This window comes from Scyliorhinus canicula, chromosome 29 (genome assembly GCF_902713615.1).
Source record: "Scyliorhinus canicula chromosome 29, sScyCan1.1, whole genome shotgun sequence".
In the NCBI taxonomy this organism is placed as follows: Eukaryota; Metazoa; Chordata; class Chondrichthyes; order Carcharhiniformes; family Scyliorhinidae; genus Scyliorhinus; species Scyliorhinus canicula.
The window spans coordinates 6705191-6724567 of NC_052174.1; the positions used below are offsets into that span (position 1 = coordinate 6705191).

Below are 19377 nucleotides of genomic sequence, written 5' to 3' on the forward strand. Positions count from 1 at the left end.
CAGCGTCGGGCCGCCCGGAAGGTGCGGAATCAGCGCCAACCGGCACGGAAGGAGCTTGGCGCTGTGCCAACCATGCCAAAGGGCCTCCGCCAACTGCCGCGAGTTGGCACATGTGTGGGCGCGCCAGCATGTGCTGGAGAATCCCGCCCCTGTGAAAGGGCGAGAACTGTTTATTGCGTTATAAGAGTCATTCTGCGGGCTCTTCATCACTCCCTCTGCTGCCGCTCCTCCAGGCCGTTCTCTGTGACAAACGTGTCAGCGCCCGCAGGCAATGTGAAAAAGTTCCCCCTGCCTGGATACGTGACCCAGAGCTTGGCTGGGTCCAACATTCCGAATCTGAGGCCTTCCCTTTGTTAAATCCGGCCTGGCAGTTGGCCGGGTCAGCCCCAATGTCCTGGTAGATCTGGACCTTGTGACCTTTAGGCCTACGGAGAATCCGGCCCCCTATTTTTCAGTTTGACGGGAGAAGAGCCTCCTGATGTGCGACTTCTCCCCGTCACTGGGAAACGTCGCTCGGCCGTCCTGACTGGGAAATATAATCGGCCGTTCCTTCACTGTCGCTGGGGTCAAAATCCAGGAACTCCCACCCTAACAGCAGTGTGGGTGCGCCTACACCACAGGGACTGCAGCGGGTTCAAGAAGGCGGCTCACCCAGCACCTTCTCAAGGGGACAATTAGGGATGGGCCATAAATACTGGGCCGAGACAATGACGCCCACATTCTGTGAATGAATGAGAACATCTTTGGTGGAGTTTGATGCTGCTATGTGTCATGTGAGAGTACCTTTAAGAAATGGATGGTTAAGCAATGTACCTTTAAGAAATGGGGCAGTTCATATTACTGAAGTGATGTCAGAGGGTGGGAGGAGCTGAGCTCACTTCTGCTTTTAGTTTCAGTTTGAGAGAGAGCAGCTGAAAAGTGCCTGGCTGGTTTGCTGTGAGCTGTTTGAAAGGAGGAAGCCAGTTTTGAGGAAAAGAGCTTGGGTGTGTCTGTGTTTGCAGTGAGCTGGATCTGCTGTGATCTCTGCCATGAAAGACTATCTCTGAATCATTTGGGTGATTTAAACTCATAATAGTAATGTCTTTAACCTGATGTGTTTCTGCTTAAAGGTGTTAAGTCTCTTGGATGTGAGAGCGGAGAACGTGCATATTGGCCGGGCTATCTGATAGAGTATTTCAGAGGCGGTGGGGGGGGAGGCTGAAAAGTCAAAACATCCCTTAAAACCAACCTCTGGAGCCAAGCCACAAGCCTGGCACGTCCTTAGATGCCTCGAGTTCATATTTTATTTATCTTTATTCATTCTTGGGATGTGGGCTTCGCTGGCTGGGTTTTTGCCCATCCCTAATTGGCCCGGGAGAAGGTGATGAGCGAGACACCTTCATGAGCCGCTGCAGTCCCCTTCATTGGCCACGCTAAATTGCCCCTCAGTGTCCAAAAGATATGGAGGTTAGGTGGAGTTACGGGATAGGGCAGGAGAGTGGTGCTAGATAGGGTGCTTGATGCACAATCAATGGACACGAAACGTAGATAAAGTCCGAACGATAGGCTTTAATACACAAGAAGTGGACCCGGCAGCAGACGTACAGAAGAATGGCAGACTGTCGGGAACACGGGTTCTTATACCCCGCCTCGTAGGCGGAGCGACCTACCTCTCAGCCAATCGGCTGAGAGGCACATGACATACCTGGGCCAATGGGCAGCGAGTCCTCTGCACCAATGGCAGCTCACACTTCCAGGTACCGTAATACCCCTAGTCATACTACCACAGTGCTCTTTCAGAGGGGCGATGCAGACCCGATGGGCCAAATGGCGGGGGGGGGGGGGAGAAAGGGGAGATATGGAAGTGACAAATAAAGGTAGGGAATCTAATGAATGGTGGGGTGGAACAGGTACATGGACCAAGATAGTTAGGGTGTGTGTTTGGGGGGAGATGGACATGTTATTGTGCGCTTTTTGTCTGTCTTGTATCTCTTTGTTTAAAATGTCCAAATTTTAAATGCCTCAATAAAATTTTTCAAAAAAAAATATTCCTATGGTTTTGATGTTTGATCAACTTGATGTTGATGGTTGGTCTATGATTATCTTAATGATTAAGCATTTTCTATAACTTGTTGTGAAATATTCGGTGTGGATTAAATGTGTTTAATCTTATTTATGGGGTTCGTGAACAAGCCCAAATTCAACCTTGCTCATTGAGATTTTCATTTCCCCAATTAAGGGGCAATTTAGCGTGGCCAATCCACCTACCCTGCACATCTTTGGGTTGTGGGGGTGAGACCCACGCAGACACGGGGAGAATGTGCAAACTCCACACGGACAGTGACCCGGGGCCGGGATTGAACCCGGTCCTCGGCGCCGTGAGGCAGCAGTGCTAACCACGGGTGTGATGTGTAGGGCAGGCTGGGTCTATGTGGACTGCGTTTGATGCAGTGTAGAGAGAGAGACAGGCTTCCAACACTTGATGAGATGCAACTCGATTTTATTTAACATCTAACTAGATGACATGCTTAACTGTGGGTTGACACTATGCTGACTTGACTGGAGACCTGAGGCTAACCTGACCAGACTAACTGACTACCACATGGTGTTTGCACTGGCTGCTGATCACGGGCTCTGACTGTCTCTGAGGCTGGATCCCGAGAGAGTGGGAAAACTGGTGCCCTCTGGCTTTATAGTGGCCGTGTCCTGGCTGGTGATTGGCTACTGTGTTCTGTGTGCTCCCTGGTCATCCTGTGTGTCAATCACTGCCTGTCTGCACTCCATCAGATACCTGGATATATATTATGACAGGGTGCACAGTGGTTAGCACTGTTGTTTCACAGCATCAGGGACCCGGGTTCGATTCCTGGCTTGGGTCACCGTCTGTGCGCGGGTCTGCACGTCCTCCCCGTGTCTGCGTGGGTTTCCTCCGGGTGCTCCGGTTTCCCTCCCGCAAGTGCCAAAAGACGTGCTGTCCGGTGAATTGGACATTCTGAATTCTCCCTCTGTGACCCGAACAGGCGCCGGAATGTGGCGACGAGGGGATTGTCACAGTAACTTCATTGCAGTGTTAATGTTAGCCTACTTGTGACACTAATAAAGATTATTATTATTATAACCACCATGCCACCATTCAGCCCAGTGAGGTGAAGGAAGGTCACTCATGCAGACTCTCACTCGGCAAGGTGCCCATCACTGTTCTAGATGGTAGTGGTGGTGGGTTTGGAAGGTGCTGCCTAAGGAGCCTTGGTGAGTTGCTGCTGTGCATCTTGTAGACGGTACACACGGCTGCCACTGTGCGTCGGTGGGGGAGGGAGTGAATGTTTGTGGAAGGGGGAGCAATCAAGCGGGGCTGCTTTGTCCTGGATGGTGTCGAGCTTCTTGAGTGTTGTTGGAGCTGCGCTCATCCAGGCAAGTGGAGAGTATTCCATCACATCCCTGACTTTACAGAATCATTCCGGTCCATCCCGTCTGCTCCAGCTCCCCAAATGAGCATATCTCAGCGCCATTCTCCTGGATTTATCCTTGCACATTGATTCGATTCAAATAATCATCTAATGCCAGGATTGAACAATCGATTTATTCAATAGCTTTGGGACGTCAGGAAGTGAGTTACTTGTATAATTCCACTGTGAAAACGACTTGGGGCACTTTATTGCATCAAAGTCAGCATGTATCAATCATAGAATCCATTCAGTGCTGGAGGAGGCCATTCGGTCCACGAGCCCTCCGAAAGAATACCCTACCGCCCTATCCCCGTAATCCCATCAAACCTTTCGGACGCGAAGGGGAAATTCTGCACGGCCAATCCATCTCATCTGCGCATCCTGGGAGGAAACCGGAGCACCCGGGCAGCATGGCAGCACAGCGGTTAGCACAAATGCTTCACAGCTCCAGGGTTCCCGGTTCGATTCCCGGCTGGTTCACATGTCTGTGCGGAGTCTGCACGTTCTCCCCGTGTGTGCGTGGGTTTCCTCCGGGTGCTCCGGTTTCCTCCCACAGTCCAAAGATGTGCAGGTTAGGTGGATTGGCCGTGCTAAATTGCCCTTAGTGACCAAATAGGTTAAGTGGGGTTACTGGGTTACGGGGATAGGTTAGATACGTAGGATGATCCTTGTAAGGACCAGTGCAGACCCGATGGGCCGAATGGCCTCCTTCTGCACTGCTATTATAGAATTTACAGTGCTGAAGGAGGCCATTTGGCCCATCGAGTCTGCACCGGCTCTTGGAAAGAGCACCCTACCCAAGGTCCACACCTCCACCCTATCCCCATAACCCAGTAAGCCCACCCAACACGAAGGGCAATTTTGGACACTAAGGGCAATTTTGCGTGGCCAATCCACCTAACCTGCACATCTTTGGACTGTGGGAGGAAACCGGAGCACCCGGAGGAAGCCCACGCACACATGGGGAGGATGTGCAGACTCCGCACAGACAGTGACCCAAGCCGGGAATCGAACCTGGGACCCTGGAGCTGTGAAGCGACTGTGCTATTCTATGCTGATTCTATACCAGGAGCAAACCCACGCAGGCACGGGGGGGGGGGGGGCACAGTGACCCAAACTGGGAACCGAACCCAGGTCGTTGGCGCTCTGAGGCAGCAGTGCTAACCACCGTGACGCTTCATTACTGTAACCTCAAGTTGCGACTGTTACTGTCGCTGTCGATTTCTGTGGGACTGACCGACAGACAGTGCCAGGAGACGGTGCGTGGTACAGGGGCAGCACAATGCGGAACACGTCGATAGATTGTCCCTCATCCCAGGCAGCGCAGCGGGCGCAGTGGAATCGCTCTTCGGGATCGAGATTCCAGGGGCACTGGCAGGTTCGATTCACCGGGTTACCTATTAACACAAGGTCACGTCAATATTTGTCTTATCAGGGATGATATTGTAGCTCCTTTCTTCGCTGTAACTGATTAACGCGGAGCAGTTATCAGTTCGCAATGGATGACGTGTGTGGCGGTTTCACAGAAACTGATCAAGGCCGACTCCTTGTGAGAAAGTGAGTTCAGAAGCAGTTCTGTTAATGAATGACCCCGTGTCTATCTCCGAGGTTCAAAGACACCTCCTCTCCCATCAGCAATGCAGGCGTAAATCACACCGTCACCTCGTGCCTCACTGGCCAGGCCCTGGTTGATAATTCCACACCCCCCCCCCACACCCCCCCCCCTCCCTCCCCCCACCGTTACTCCTCCGCTCGCTGTGCATCGCAACAGTTTGCTAGGCAGCAGATTCTTCTTTTCAGAGACACACTCGGTTGAGGAAGTTCCTGGGAAACTAATGGGAACTAATGACGGACAGGACTCTTTGGAAAGTTTTGCACCAGTGCAAAAAAAGCTTGACGTGGAGACAGGAGGAGCTAATTCAGCCCCCAACCCTCCCCACCCCGAGCCTATTTGGTCAGTCAGCGAGGTCATGAGCATGGCCCCTTTAAGGGGGCGGGCACCACAGACCACGTGACTTGATGTGGGCCAATCACATGGGAGCGCGCGAAGCCCGGCCAATGGGGACTTTGCGTGGGGCCCGCAGACAGTGTGGGCCTGGGAGCTGAAATGTGTTTTTTAATAAATTTAGAGTACCCAATTCATTTTTTTCCAATTAAGGGGCAATTTAGTGTGGCCAATCCACCTACCCTGCACATCTTTGGGTTGTGGGGGGTGAAACCCACGCAAACACGGGGAGAATGTGCAAACTCCACATGGACAGTGACCCAGAGCCGGGATCGAACCTGGGACCTCGGCGTCATGAGGCAACAGGGCTAACCCACTGTGCCACCGTGCTGCCCTGGGAGCTGAAATCTTAAGACCTGTTGCAGTGTTCTGTGCCTGTCCTCTAACAGCCTTTGCCTTCCCCGGTTGTGGAAGCAGATACATTAACGGCGTTCAAAAGGCATCTTGACAAACACATGGATAGGATGGGTATAGAGGGATACGGCACAAGGAAGTGCTGAGGGTTATGGCAAAGGTTGGTATCCATGTCCAGTACAGGCTTGGAGGGCCGAAGGGCCTGCTCCTGTGCTGTATTGTTCTTTGTACAGTCGTCATGAAGGGGGGAGGGGGGGGGGGTCTATTCCTGGGGAGGAGGGCGGACGCCCTTGCCTTTGCCGCCCTGATCGCCCGCCGTAGAATCCTGTTCGGCTGGCGGTCAGCAGCACCGCCCAGAGCTGCGGACTGGCTGTCCGACCTCTCGGAATCTCTCCAAATGGAGAAAATCAAATCCGCCATCCGAGGGTCGGACGACGGCTTCCACAGAACGTGGGAGCCGTTCACCCAATTGTTCCGGGGCCTGTTCGTGGCCAACGAACAAGCAGAAGAATAGCCAAGAATCAGGGGAAAGTAGCCAAGACGTGAGAGGGAACGAGAGACCGGGGGGGACAACTAAACGTAAAAGAAAAGGAAGGCGAACCGCAGGAGAAGGGGAGGGGTGAAGGGGGGGGGGGAAGAGGGAGGAGACAGGGAGCAATAGAGGGGAACCAGAGAGGTGGGTTGGGGGGGGAGGGGGGAGGCAAGGGAATGACAGCCGGAAGGAGGGCACGGGGAACGACAACAAACTCGGCAAACACAGGGACAGAGAGCAAGGAAAATACGGGCGAAAGACGGGAGGAACGGCCGAAGGGGAGGTGAACGCGCGACGACAACGGCAGCGAAAACTGTCCAGGAGAAGCAACACCAACACCAGATCCATTCTCGTATTGGCCTCTCTGTATTGGACATAACTAACGTAATTGTTTCTCTGGCACCCAAATGTACATATATCTCCCCAGTCCCCCCCCCCCCCCCCTCCCCACGCCCACCCCACAAACTGGTGCCCTACTTATTTGTTCAACATAACATTGCTAACTGTACAGAGTTGCTGTTGTTGCGCTAGAGCACAATATCCAACCAGGTTTTTTTTTCTTTAGTTTTCTTCTCTTCTATATATATAAATTTTACTCTGTGTACATAACGGTAAATATATTTTGTTCAAAAACCCATTAAAAACATTTATTAAAAAAATGAAGGTTCATCTCCGCGGCCATCGCGGACGGTTATACCGGCCGGCCCCCATGGCACAGGCCTGCCCGCGGATCGGTGGGCCCCGATCGCAGGCCAGGCCACCGTGGGGGCACCTCCCGGGGCCAGACCCCCCCACCCCCAAGGACCCCGGAGGCCGCCCGCGCAGCCAGGTCCCGGCGGTAAGTACCCATCGTAGCATATGCCGACGGGACCGGCCGAAAACGGGCGGCCACTCGGCCCATCGCGGACCGGAGAATCACCGGGGAGCCGCTGCCAAGGGCCCCCGACCAGCGCGGCGCGATTCCCGCCCCCGCCAAATCCCCGACGGCAGAGCATTTGGCAGCCGGCGGTGGCGGGATTCACGCCGCCCCCCGGCCATTCTCCAACCCGGCGGGGGGTCGGAGAATCCAGCCCATGGAGTCAGTACATCGAACGGTTCCATTTCTTCTTTACCGCGAACGAGATCACGGGTGAGGACAAGCAGAAGGTTATACTTCTCACAGTGTGCGGGCCCCAAACGTATAATTTGATTAGGAACCTCATATCCTCGGAGGCACCAATCTCAAAGTCCTTTGACCAGATAGTGAAACCGGTTGAAGAATACTTCAACCCAAAGCCCTCGATTATCCTCCAACGCTTTAAGTTCAGCCCTGCGGCGAGGGGTCATGAAGAGTCTGTGTCAACCTTCATGGTCAGCCTTCACCAGCTCGCTGAGCACTGAGGAGTTCGGGCCTGCCCTGAGTGACGTGGTGCGCAATCGGTTGGTTTGCGAGACCCGCAACCTTAATACCCAGAAGAAGCTTCTGCCGGAGGCCACGTTTACGTTGGAAAAGGCGACCAAGGCGATGGGAATGCGTCGGAAAATGTGCCGACGAGCTTCAGAGGGGCGGTTAAACAAGTATGGGGTGGTCTGGCCGACTGGGACCCTAGGGTTGGGAAGGAGTCAGGGTATCGACCCTGAATCGGGGATGAACTGGCAGGCTGGCTCTAAGGCACAGACACGGGGAGAACGTGCAAACTTCATACGGACAGTAACCCAGAGCCGGGATCGAACCCGTGACCTCCCGGCGCCGTCAGGCAGCAGTGCTAACCCACTGCTCCACCGCGCTGCCGGAAGTTTACTTACTCAAAGGGTTTACCAGCGTGTCTTTTAATCGGGAAGGAGAACAAAGGACAAACACAAGTATAAATTCAACAATCTTTATTAAACGCACAAATTTAACCTGTAAATTAACCCAAAATATATAATATTAGAAACACCCAAGATTCAGTTGTACCTCCCACAGAGATGGCTTGATTGAAGGGTGGATCCGATTGGCGATCTGGTCCATCATCAGGAAGGTGGGCCTCGCTTCTTCCTTCCTTCCTGGCCAGTCTCTGGATGATCACGGTCACCTCCCACGTCGAGTCTTCGCTCCCAATGTGCCCCGTGTGTCTATTTTCACCCCCCCCCCCCGTTCCTTCGCGCCCTTTGACACTTCCTCTGAGCTCCTGTCAATGACGCCTCAGGAGGAGGGGGTCGCAGCAACCTAGGGTCCGGCGGATGACCTGTCGACAGGACACCTGGGCCGACCCCAGCTGTCCATCACAGGTCGTGCAGTCTGCACATCTCCCCTTACCAAATACGGTAACGGCGGGAACACTGGGTGCCCGGGTGTCTGGCTCAGTCTCGGCTGCGGACAATAGACAGCTGCATATCAAAAGGGTGCGGTGATCTCTTACAACATAGAACATTACAGGCCCTTCGGCCCTCGATGTTGCGCCAACCTTTGAAATCCCCTCTAAAGCCCATCTACACTATTCCCTTATCATCCATATGTCTATCCAATGACCATTTAAATGCCCTTAAAGTTGGCGAGTCCACTACTGTTGCAGGCAGGGCATTCCACGCCCTTACTACTCTCTGAGTAAAGAACCTACCTCTGACATCTGTCCTATATCTATCTCCCCTCAATTTAAAGCTATGTCCCCTCGTGCTGGACATCACCATCCGAGGAAAAAGGCTCTCACTGTCCACCCTATCTAATCCTCTGATCACCTCGTATGCCTCTTAACAAAGTTAATGTCAGCAGTGTGATTCAAACCCACGCCTCCAGAAGAGACTGAGACCTTAACGCAGCGCCTTCGGCCGCTCGGCCATTCTGACGGTCTGTTTTCAAACATGTCTAAATGTACAATAAATTCATCTTACTTAATGGACAATGGACACGGCAGATCGGGACATGCCTGTTATATTATACTTTGTGGTAATATGTCGTTATTCTTTGCCTTGTGATCCAGAATGGTCTGATGAGTTGATGATATACAAACCACCAATCTTCAGATGAAAGCAAAACTAATTTATTGAATAACGATTAAATTAAATAGAGTTCGCAAACTCTATGGAGCTATAACTATTAATACAGTAATTTATAATCTAATATTAACTAATGATGTACTCATGATACTTCTCTCTAATCTAAATTACTCCCTGAGCTGTGATCAATACTTCTCTCTCTCTGCTGACACTCACTAACCTTCTCACCTTTTCCCCAAGGTTTCCTGAGGTCTGATTTATATACTGGGAACTGGTGATGCCTTCTCTTGTTTGAATTACATTGAGATTCATAATTAACCCTTCACTGGCATACCTGTGTGTGGTGAATGTAATTCACACTATATATAGTTGCCAATATCACTCCATGTATATATGTTTGTTATCTATCCGTTGTAAGATCAATGCTGTATATAGTTGCCAATATAACTCCGTGTATATATGTTCACTATCCACCATTGTAAGTGCAGTTGCACTATCCGACCACCAGGGGGAGTCGCTCTGGGAGTACGCGAGAGTTTGTACTGGGCTCCTCCCTTGGCTCCGCCCAGGACTCCTCCCCCTGGCACCGGTGTATAAAGATCAGTGCCTTAGAGCCAGCCTGCCAGTTCATCTGAAGTTCAACGACGAATAGGCTGGCTCTGTTGTAAGTGTATTAAAGCCTCTGTTCAGATCCAACTACACGTTTTCGCTGAATTGATGGTTCCATCACTGTGTACGTATCATTACAATGCCCAGCCTGTCTGAGTTTGTATATTCAAACTTGGCCAAGTCTGAATTCCCAGCAGGCCATTTGCTGGAGCTGTCTGTAGGTTAATTTCAAGTGTCCAAATCTTTAATTTTAATCAGGCTCAAAACTAGGCCCCCATGGGTTACCGTAGGGGAAAGCAGCCCGTGGTCATCTGGGACAATGCCAACTTCACTGACATATTATTTCATCGAATTCCGACTGTGCAGAAGGAGGCCATTCAGCCCATCGGGTTTGCACCGACCCTCTGAAAGAGAATCCCACCCAGGTCCATTCCCTCGTTCCATGGCTTGCGACCCCATCTAACCTGCACATCCCTGGGCACTGAGGGGCAATTTAGCGTGGCCTACCCTGCACATCTTTGGATTGTGGGGGTGAAACCCACGCAAACACGGGGAGAGTGTGCAAACTCCACACGGACAGTGACCCAGAGTCGGGATCGAACCTGGGATGTTGGTGCTGTGAGGCAGCAGTGCTAACCACTGCACCACCGTGCCGCCCAAGATTAATCCACTTCAGACGGAAGCCTGGAATGTTGACTGCTGAGTGCCTTTCCTTCCCAACCTCTGGCTCCATTCCAGCCTTTCGAGGCTTTCTCAAAGCCAGGGCCCGGGTAAACATGGGTCCTTTTCGGATTCTGCTCGGAGGCACTGCAGGGCTTGACAACATGCCCGTTAATTCCACGTATGGTTTCGCCTGTCTGCTCTCAATCAGTTTGTGTGTCCATCAATCAAACTCCGTCTCCGGCAGCACGGTAGCACAGTGGTTAGCACTGTGGCTTCATAGCGCCAGGGTCCCAGGTTCGATTCCCCGCTGGGTCCCTGTCTGCGCGGAGTCTGCACATTCTCCCCGTGTCTGCGTGAGGGTTTGCTCCGGGTGCTCCGGTTTCCTCACACAGTCCAAAGACGTGCAGGTTAGGGTGGATTGGCCACTAGGCCCCTAGTGTCCAAAAAGGTTAGGAGGGGTTACGGGGATAGGGTGGGTGATGGCTTAAGACGGGCCGAAAGGCCTCCGTCTGCACTGTATGTTCTATCCAACACCATAGTTGACCACCCCATGTGCAAGGCTACTCATTGTGTCATAGAATCCCTACAGTGCAGAAGGAGGCCATTCGGCCCATCAACTCTGCACCGACCCTCCAAAGGAGCACTCTATTTGGACCCACTCCCCCCGCAAAGTGCTGGCTTGTATTCCAAGGGCCATCGAATGCGGTTGGACAAAGGGCCGGAATTCTCCGGCCGTTGGGATTCTCTTTTCCCGCTGGACGCGCTACCCCGCCCACTTGTTTCCCCGTGCCGTGGGTTCGATTCCCGGCTTGGGTCACTGTCCGTGTGGAGTTTGCACATTCTCCCCGTGTTTGCGTCGGTTTCGCCCCCACAACCCAAAGATGTGCAGGGTAGGTGCATTGGCCATGCTAAATTGCCCCTTAGTAGGAAAAAAATGAAGGTCGGCCACCGTGGGTCTCAAAGGTCGGCGTACGTGAGTCACAAAGATCGACTGGCATGGGTCGCGAAAGTCGGCTGGTGTGGATCGCAAAGGTCGGCCGGCGTGGGTTGTGAATGTCGGCTGGCGTGGGTCACGGTGGTCGGATGGCGTGGGTCATGAAGGTCGGCCGGCGTGGGCCGCGAATGTCGGCCGGCGTGGGTCGTGAATGTCGGCTGGCGTGGGTCATGAAGGTCGGCCGGCGTGGGTCACAAAGGTCGGCCGGCGTGGGTCATGAAGGTCGGCTGGCGTGGGCCGCGAAGGTCGGCCGGCATGGGTCACAAAGGTCGGCCGGCGTGGGTCACGAAGGTCGGCCGGCGTGGGTCACAAAGGTCGGCCGGCGTGGGTCATGAAGGTCGGCCGGCGTGGGTCACAAAGGTCGGCCGGCGTGGGTCACAAAGGTCGGCCGGCATGGGTCGCGGTGGTCAGATGGCGTGGGCCATGAAGGTCGGCCGGCGTGGGTCATGAAGGTTGGCTAGTTGCTAAAAATGGGTTGACGGAAAAATAGTTTGAAAAACATTGCTCTGTGCCCCGAATAATAAAGCCTTTAGCTCAGTCGGCTGGAGAGCTGGTTCGTGACGCAGAGCGAGGTCAGCAGCGTGGGTTCAATTCCTGTATCCGCTGAGGTTAGTCATGAAGGCCCGTTCATATCAAAACCAAGAGGGTAGCCAGGGAAAGGGTTGGCCCACTTATGGACAGGGGAGTGAATCTATGTGTGGAGCCAGAGGAAATGGGTGAGGTACTGAATTAGTACTTTGCGTCAGTATTCACCAAAGAGGAGGACTTGGTGGAGGATGTGTCTGGGGCAGGATCTGGGTCATATTGAGATCAAAAAGGACGGTGTGGGCGTCTTTAAAAACATTAAGGTAGATAAGTCCCCATTGCCTGATGGGATCTGCCCCAGAATACTGAGGGAGGCAAGAGAGGAAATTGCTGAGGCCTTGACAGAAATCTTTGTAACCTCACAGGCTACAGGTGAGGTTCCAGAGGACTGGAGAATAGTCAATGTTGTTCCTTTGTTTAAGAAGGGTACATAAGAACATAAGAACCAGGAGCAGGAGTAGGCCATCTGGCCCCTCGAGCCTGCTCCGCCATTCAATGAGATCATGGCTGATCTTTTGTGGACTCAGCTCCACTTTCCGGCCCGAACACCATAACCCCTAATCCCTTTATTCTTCAAAAAACTATCTATCTTTACCTTAAAAACATGTAATGAAGGAGCCTCAACTGCTTCACTGGGCAAGGATAATCCAGTGAACTACAGGCCGGTGAGCCTTACGTCAGTGGTAAGTAAATTATTGGAAAGGATTCTTCGAGACAGGCTTTACTCCCATTTGGAAGCAAGTGGACGTACTAGCGAGAGACAGCACGGTTTTGTGAAGGGGGGGGGGGGGGGGGGGGGGGGGGGGCGTCGTGTCTCACTAACTTGATCGAGTTTTTCGAGGAAGTGACGAAAATGATTGATGAGGGGAGGGCAGTGAATGTTGTCGACATGGGTTTCAGTAAGGCCTTTGACAAGGTCCCTCATCATAGAATTTACAGTGCAGAAGGAGGCCATTCGGCCCATCGAGTCTGCACCGGCTCTTGGAAAGAGCACCCTACCCAAGGTCAACACCTCACCCTATCCCCATAACCCAGTAACCCCACCCAACACTAAGGGCAATTTTGGACACTAAGGGCAATTAATCATGGCCAATCCACCCTAACCTGCACATCTTTGGACTGTGGGAGGAAACCGGAGCACCCGGAGGAAACCCACGCAGACACGGGGAGGATGTGCAGACTCCGCACAGACAGTGACCCAAGCCGGAATCAAACCTGGGACCCCGGAGCTGTGAAGCAATTGTACTATCCACCATGCTACCGTGCTGCCTCATGGCAGACTGGTACAGGAAGTGAGGTCACAGGGGATCAGAGGTGAGCTGACAAGATGGACACAGAATTGACTCGGTCTAATAAGTGTGATAAGATGGAGCCGGAGCGTAACGACTCTGTCAGCTCTCTCACACAGATCCCCTTCCGACATCTCTTACAGCTGTACGAACATCTTAAAACTTAATTCGAACACTATTACTATCTCTAACCTTTCTTTGTGAAGTTCTCTTGCAGGTCTGAAGATCCTCAGATGCCCGTGGACAGACTCTTCACACATCTTCCCGACTGAGTAGCTCTATACTCTTGTTTGCTTCACCCGATACCTGTGTCTATGTATTTACATTGTGTATTGTCTGCCCTCTGGTCTTGTGTCCAGGTGTGGAATGATCTGTCTGCACTGTACACAGAACAATACTTTTCACTGTATCTTGGTACACGTGACAATAAACAATCCAATCCAATCCAATTGTAGAAGACAGAGAGTAGCAATGGAAGGGTGTTTTCTGATTGGAGGGCTGTGACTAGTGGTGTTCCGCAGGGATCAGTGCTGGGATCTTTGCTGTTTGTTGTATATATCAATGATTTGGAGGAAAATGTAACTGGTCTGATTAGTATGTTTGCGGACGACACAAAGGTTGGTGGAATTGCGGATAGCCATGAGGACTGTCAGAGGATACAGCAGGAGTTAGATCGTTTGGAGACTTGGGCGGAGAGATGGCAGATGGAGTTTAATCAGACAAATGTGAGGTAATGCATTTTGGAAGGTCTAATGCAGGTGGGGAATATACAGTAAATGGCAGAACCTTTAAGAGTATTGACAGTCAGAGAGATCTAGGTGTACAGGTCCACAGGTCACTGAAAGGGGCAACACAGGTGGAGAAGGTAGTCAAGAAGGCATACGGCATGCTTGCCTTCATTGGCCAGGGCATTGAGTATAAGAATTGGCAAGTCATGTTGCAGCTGTATAGAACCTTAGTTAGGCCACACTTGGAGTATAGTGTTCAATTCTGGTCGCCACACTACCAGAAGGATGTGGAGGCTTTAGAGAGGGTGCAGAAGAGATTTACCAGGATGTTGCCTGGTATGGAGGGCATTAGCTATGAGGAGCAGTTGAATAAACTTGGTTTGGTCTCACTGGAACGACGGAGGTTGAGGGGCGACCTGATAGAGGTCTACAAAATTATGAGGGGCATAGACAGAGTGGATAGTCAGAGGCTTTTTCCCAGGGTAGAGGGGTCAATTACTAGGGGGGCATAGGTTTAAGGTGCGAGGGGCAAAGTTTAGAGGAGATGTACGAGGCAAGTTTTTTACACAGAGGGTAGTGGGTGCCTGGAACTCGCTGCCGGAGGAGGTGGTGGAAGCAGGAACGATAGTGACATTTAAGGGGCATCTTGAAGTGTAGAAGGTTTTTAGGTTAGACGGGCAGCATGGGTGGCGCAGGCTTGAAGGGCCGAAGAGCCTGGTCCTGTGCTGTACTTTTCTTTGTTCTTTGTTCTTAACCTTGCCCCTCATCTGAGGTGTGGTGACCCTCAAATTAAATCACCACCAGTCAGCTCTCCCCCTCAGCCCCTCTGGGGCTGGTTTAGCACACTGGGCTAAATCGCTGGCTTTTGAAGCAGGCCAGCAGCATGGTTCAATTCCCGTAACAGCCTCCCCGAACAGGCGCCGGAATGTGGCGACTAGGGGCTTTTCACAGTAACTTCATTGAAGCCTACCTGTGACAATAAGCCATTTTCATTTTCATTTTCAATGGGGAAAGCAGCCGATGGTCAGCTGGGACAATGGCGACTGGCCGGCCTTCAATGACTTCTGCACGGTGGTTAGCATCGCTGCCTCACAGCGTCAGGGGTCCGGGTTCAATTCCGGCATTGGGTGGAGTTTGTACGTTCTCCCCGTGTTTCCTCCGGTTTCCTGCCACAGCCACAAAGATTAGGTGGATTGGCCATGATCAATGTGCAGGGTTGCTGGGATAAGGTGAGGGGAGTGGGCCGAGGTGGGGTGCTCTATCAGAGAGTCAGTGCAGACTCGATGGGCTGAACGGCCTCCTGCTCTACGACCAGGTCCCTCTTCCCAAAGTCCCAAATTGCAGTCCAAAGATGTGCCGGTTAGGGTGGATTGGCCGTGCTAAATTGCCCTTGGTGACCAAAAAGGTTACAGGGATAGGGTGGAAGTGAGGGCTTAAGTGGGTCGGTGCAGACTCAATGGGCCGAATGGCCTCCTTCTGCACTGCATGTTCTATGTTACCCTATGTCCACTTTAGAATTGTAACCTTTCTTCTATATTGTCTTTCTGCATTCCTCCTCACAAAATGAATCACCGTGCACTCCTCCACATTGAACTTCCTCAGCTACCAAACCTACCCACTCTACCAACTAGTCACTGTCCCTTTGAGGTTTAACGCTCTCTTTGTTATTGTAATATGTGTTCTCTCGCTGCCTTAATGGAGAGATGGGGTGTTTAGTATTGGAGGCCGGCTTCGCTCGGTTGGCAGATTTGCGATGCAATAAGAACATAAGAACTAGGAGCAGGAGTCGGCAATCTGGCCCCTCGAGCCTGCTCCGCCACTCAATGTGATCATGGCTGATCTTTTGTGGACTCAGCTCCACTTTTCGGCTCGAACACCATAACCCTTAATCCCTTTATTCTTCAAAAAAACTATCTGTCTTTACCTTAAAAACATGTAATGAAGGAGCCTCAACTGCTTCACTGGGCAAGGAATTCCATAGTTTCACAACCCTTTGGGTGAAGAAGTTCCTCCTAAACTCAGTCCTAAATCTACTTCCCCTTATTTTGAGGCTATGCCCCCTAGTTCTGCTTTTACCCGCCAGTGGAAACAACCTGCCCGCATCTATCCTATCTATTCCCTTCATAATTTTAAATGTTTCTATAAGATCCCCCCTCATCCTTCTAAATTCTAAATAGTCCCAGTCTACTCAACTTCTCCTTGTAATCCAACCCCTTCAGATCTGGGATTAACCCAGTGAATCTCCTCTTCACACCCTCCAGTGCCAGTACGTCCTTTCTCAAGTAAGGAGACCAAAACTGAACACAATACTCCAGGTGTGGCCTCACTAACACCTTATACAATTGCGGCATAACCTTCCTAGTCTTAAACTCCATCCCTCTAGCAATGAAGGACAAAATTTAATTTCCCTTCTTAATCACCTATTGTACCAACAACGGCGGTTCAATTCCCGTACCGGCTGAGGTACACGGTTTTGGCAGCACGGTAGCACAGTGGTTAGCACAGTGGTTAGCACTGTGGCTTCACAGCGCTAGAGTTCCGGGTTCGATTCCCGGCTTGAGTCACTGTCTGCATGTTCTCCCCGTGGGTTTCCTCCGGGCGCTCCGGTTTCCTCCCACAAGTCCCGAAAGACGTGCTTGTTAGGTGAATTGGCCATTCTGAATTCTCCCTCAGTGTACCCGAACAGGCGCCGGAATGTGGCGACGAGGGGATTTTCACAGTAACTTCATTGCAGTGTTAATGTGAGCCGACTTGCGACAATAAAGAAAAAAAACGTCCGTGAAATCCCTGCTTTCTCAACCTTGTCCCTCGCCTGAGGTGTGATGACCCTCAGGTTAAATCACCGCCAGTCAGCTCTCTCTCAAAAGCGAAGAGCAACCGATGGCGATTTCCATTTAATTTCCAGTCTTTAACTATTTACAGATCCCTGGTCTTGTGGGGTAATGCTATCCTCCAGGCAGGCTGCTTTGCAGTGTTCTCTCTCAGTCGATTACCATGTGGCTCTACACATCATACCGTGGACAACACCACTCTCCAGGTGAACGGTAGAAAATTGCAGCATGCTGCTGTGCAAAGGGACCCGGGTGTCCTTGCGCATGAATCGCAAAAAAGTTGGTTTGCAGGTGCAGCAGGTAATTAAGAAGGAAAATGGAATTTTGTCCTTCATTGCTAGAGGGATGGAATTGAAAAGCAGGAAGGTTATGTTGCAGCTGTATAGGATGCTGGTGAGGCCACACCTGGAGTACTGTGTGCAGTTTTGGTCTCCTTACTTGAGAAAGGATGTACTGGCACTGGAGGGGGTGCAGAGATGATTCACTAGGTTGATTCCGGTGGAGAGAGGATTGGCTTATGAAGAGTGAACTGGGACTGCACTCACTTGAATTTAGAAGAATAGACATTGAAAGAATAGGAGCAGGAAGAGCCCATTCGGCACTTCAAGCCCGCTCCACCGTTCGTCACAATCATGGCTGATCATCCAACTCAATAGTGTCATCCCACATCCCCCTATATCCTTCAATCCCCTTCGCCCTTAGCGCTATATCTAACTGCTTCATGAAACCATACAATGTTTTGGACACAACTACTTCCTGTGGTAATGAACGTCCACTCTCTGGGTGAGGAAATGTCTCCTCATCTCTGTCCTAAATGGTCTACCCCCGTGCCCCCTGGTTCTGGACATCATCGTGGACATCCTTCCCTGTTCAGTCCTGTTAGAATTTTATAGGTTTCTATGAGATCCTCTCTCATTCTTCTGAACTCAATGGAGTTCTACAAAATTACGAAGGGAATAGTTAGGATAGAAGCAAGGGGGTTGTTTCCACTGGTGGGTGAAACTAGAACTAGGGGGCTTAGCCTCAAAATAAGGATGTGGAGATGCCGGCGTTGGACTGGGGTGAGCACAGTAAGAAGTCTTACAACACCAGGTTAAAGTCCAACAGGTTTGATTCAAACACGAGCTTTCGGAGCACAGCTCCTTGCTCAGGTGAATGGAGAGGTATGTTCCAGAAACATTTATACAGACAAAGTCAGAGATGCTGGACAATGCTTGGAATGCGAGCATTTGCGGGTAATCAAATCATTACAGATCAAGGGAGAGGGTTAATCAAAATAAGGGGGAGCAGATTTAGGACTGAGTTGAGGAGGAATGTCTTCACCCAAAGGACAGTGAATCTGTGGAATTTCCTGCCCGGTGAAGCAGTTGGGGATACCTCCTTGACTGTTTTTAAGGCAAAGAGTTTGAACGGTAAAGGAATTAAGGGTTATGGTGAGCGGGCGGGAAAGTGGAGCTGAGTCCACAAAAGATCAGCCATAATCTCATTGAATGGCGGAGCAGGCTCGAGGGGCCAGATGGCCGACTCCTGCTCCTATGCCCGTTTGATTCACTCTCTTGTGTTCCTCCGAGTCGCACTTCTCTTTGTTAACAGTGCAAGTCTCCGGTCGCAGTGGGCTTGACCCGTTCCGGCCGAGGGGCATGTGCGTACCATTCGTCCCAAGTGTGGAATTATCTCTGTCCGGGGGGGTCCGCCATGTTCTCGCTGGACGTGTACTTCGCAAATGGGAACCTTCATTCCCGCCCCGTCTCACAATCTCAGCCAGACATTCGTTCGCTGTTTTCTTCTCAAGCCGTTTTGCACGCTTACAAATCTTTCCACCCAGCCCAATGGTTATCACCACCTCCAAGGCCTCCAGGGCTTTTTCATCGACTGGCACCTTGCACGTCAGGGTTGGATTTACAGTTTCCGATCTTATTTCTGCCTCTTCTTTCTCGGACTTGGGAAGTGCGACAGTCTTTTCTTTCCTCTTTGCTATTCGACCGCCTCTGCAGATCTTCACGTTGGTTCCTGAAGACCTCCGGCTCCCGCCTGGGATACGGGACATTGTTGAGTGTCACAGCTCCGCGATTCTCTGCCAACCGGTTCTGTCGTTTGTTCAAGAGCGACGTTAAACTCAAATTGCTTTTCTTTGTAATCTTCCAGAAGACGACGTCTGGGCCGAAGGAATTCTCGCAGTGTGTGAAGTCATCCCTCACTCTTCGAAACTCCCAGGGGAAACAAATCGAGTCTGTCCAAACTTTCCTCATCGGACAACCCACACATTCCGGGTATCAATCCAGTGAACCTCCTCTAAACCGTCTCTACAACATCGCACATCCTTCCTTATATAAGGAGACCAAAACTGCTCACAATATTCGAGATGCCGTCTCACCAATGCCCTGAGGTGTAATATCCTTATTATTAT

General features: G+C 51.4%; 1 protein-coding gene across 1 annotated transcript in view; it reads right to left on the reverse strand.

Annotated features, from left to right (window-relative positions):
• The window catches only part of LOC119958290 (claudin-15-like), a 76975-nt gene extending 57958 nt beyond the window's left edge, over positions 1-19017 (reverse strand). Inside the window, exon 1 of the mRNA XM_038786723.1 lies at positions 18724-19017. Coding sequence (XP_038642651.1) covers positions 18724-19017 — 294 coding nt within the window. The remainder of the gene's footprint in view (positions 1-18723) is intronic.
• Between the last annotated feature and the right edge of the window lie 360 nt (positions 19018-19377).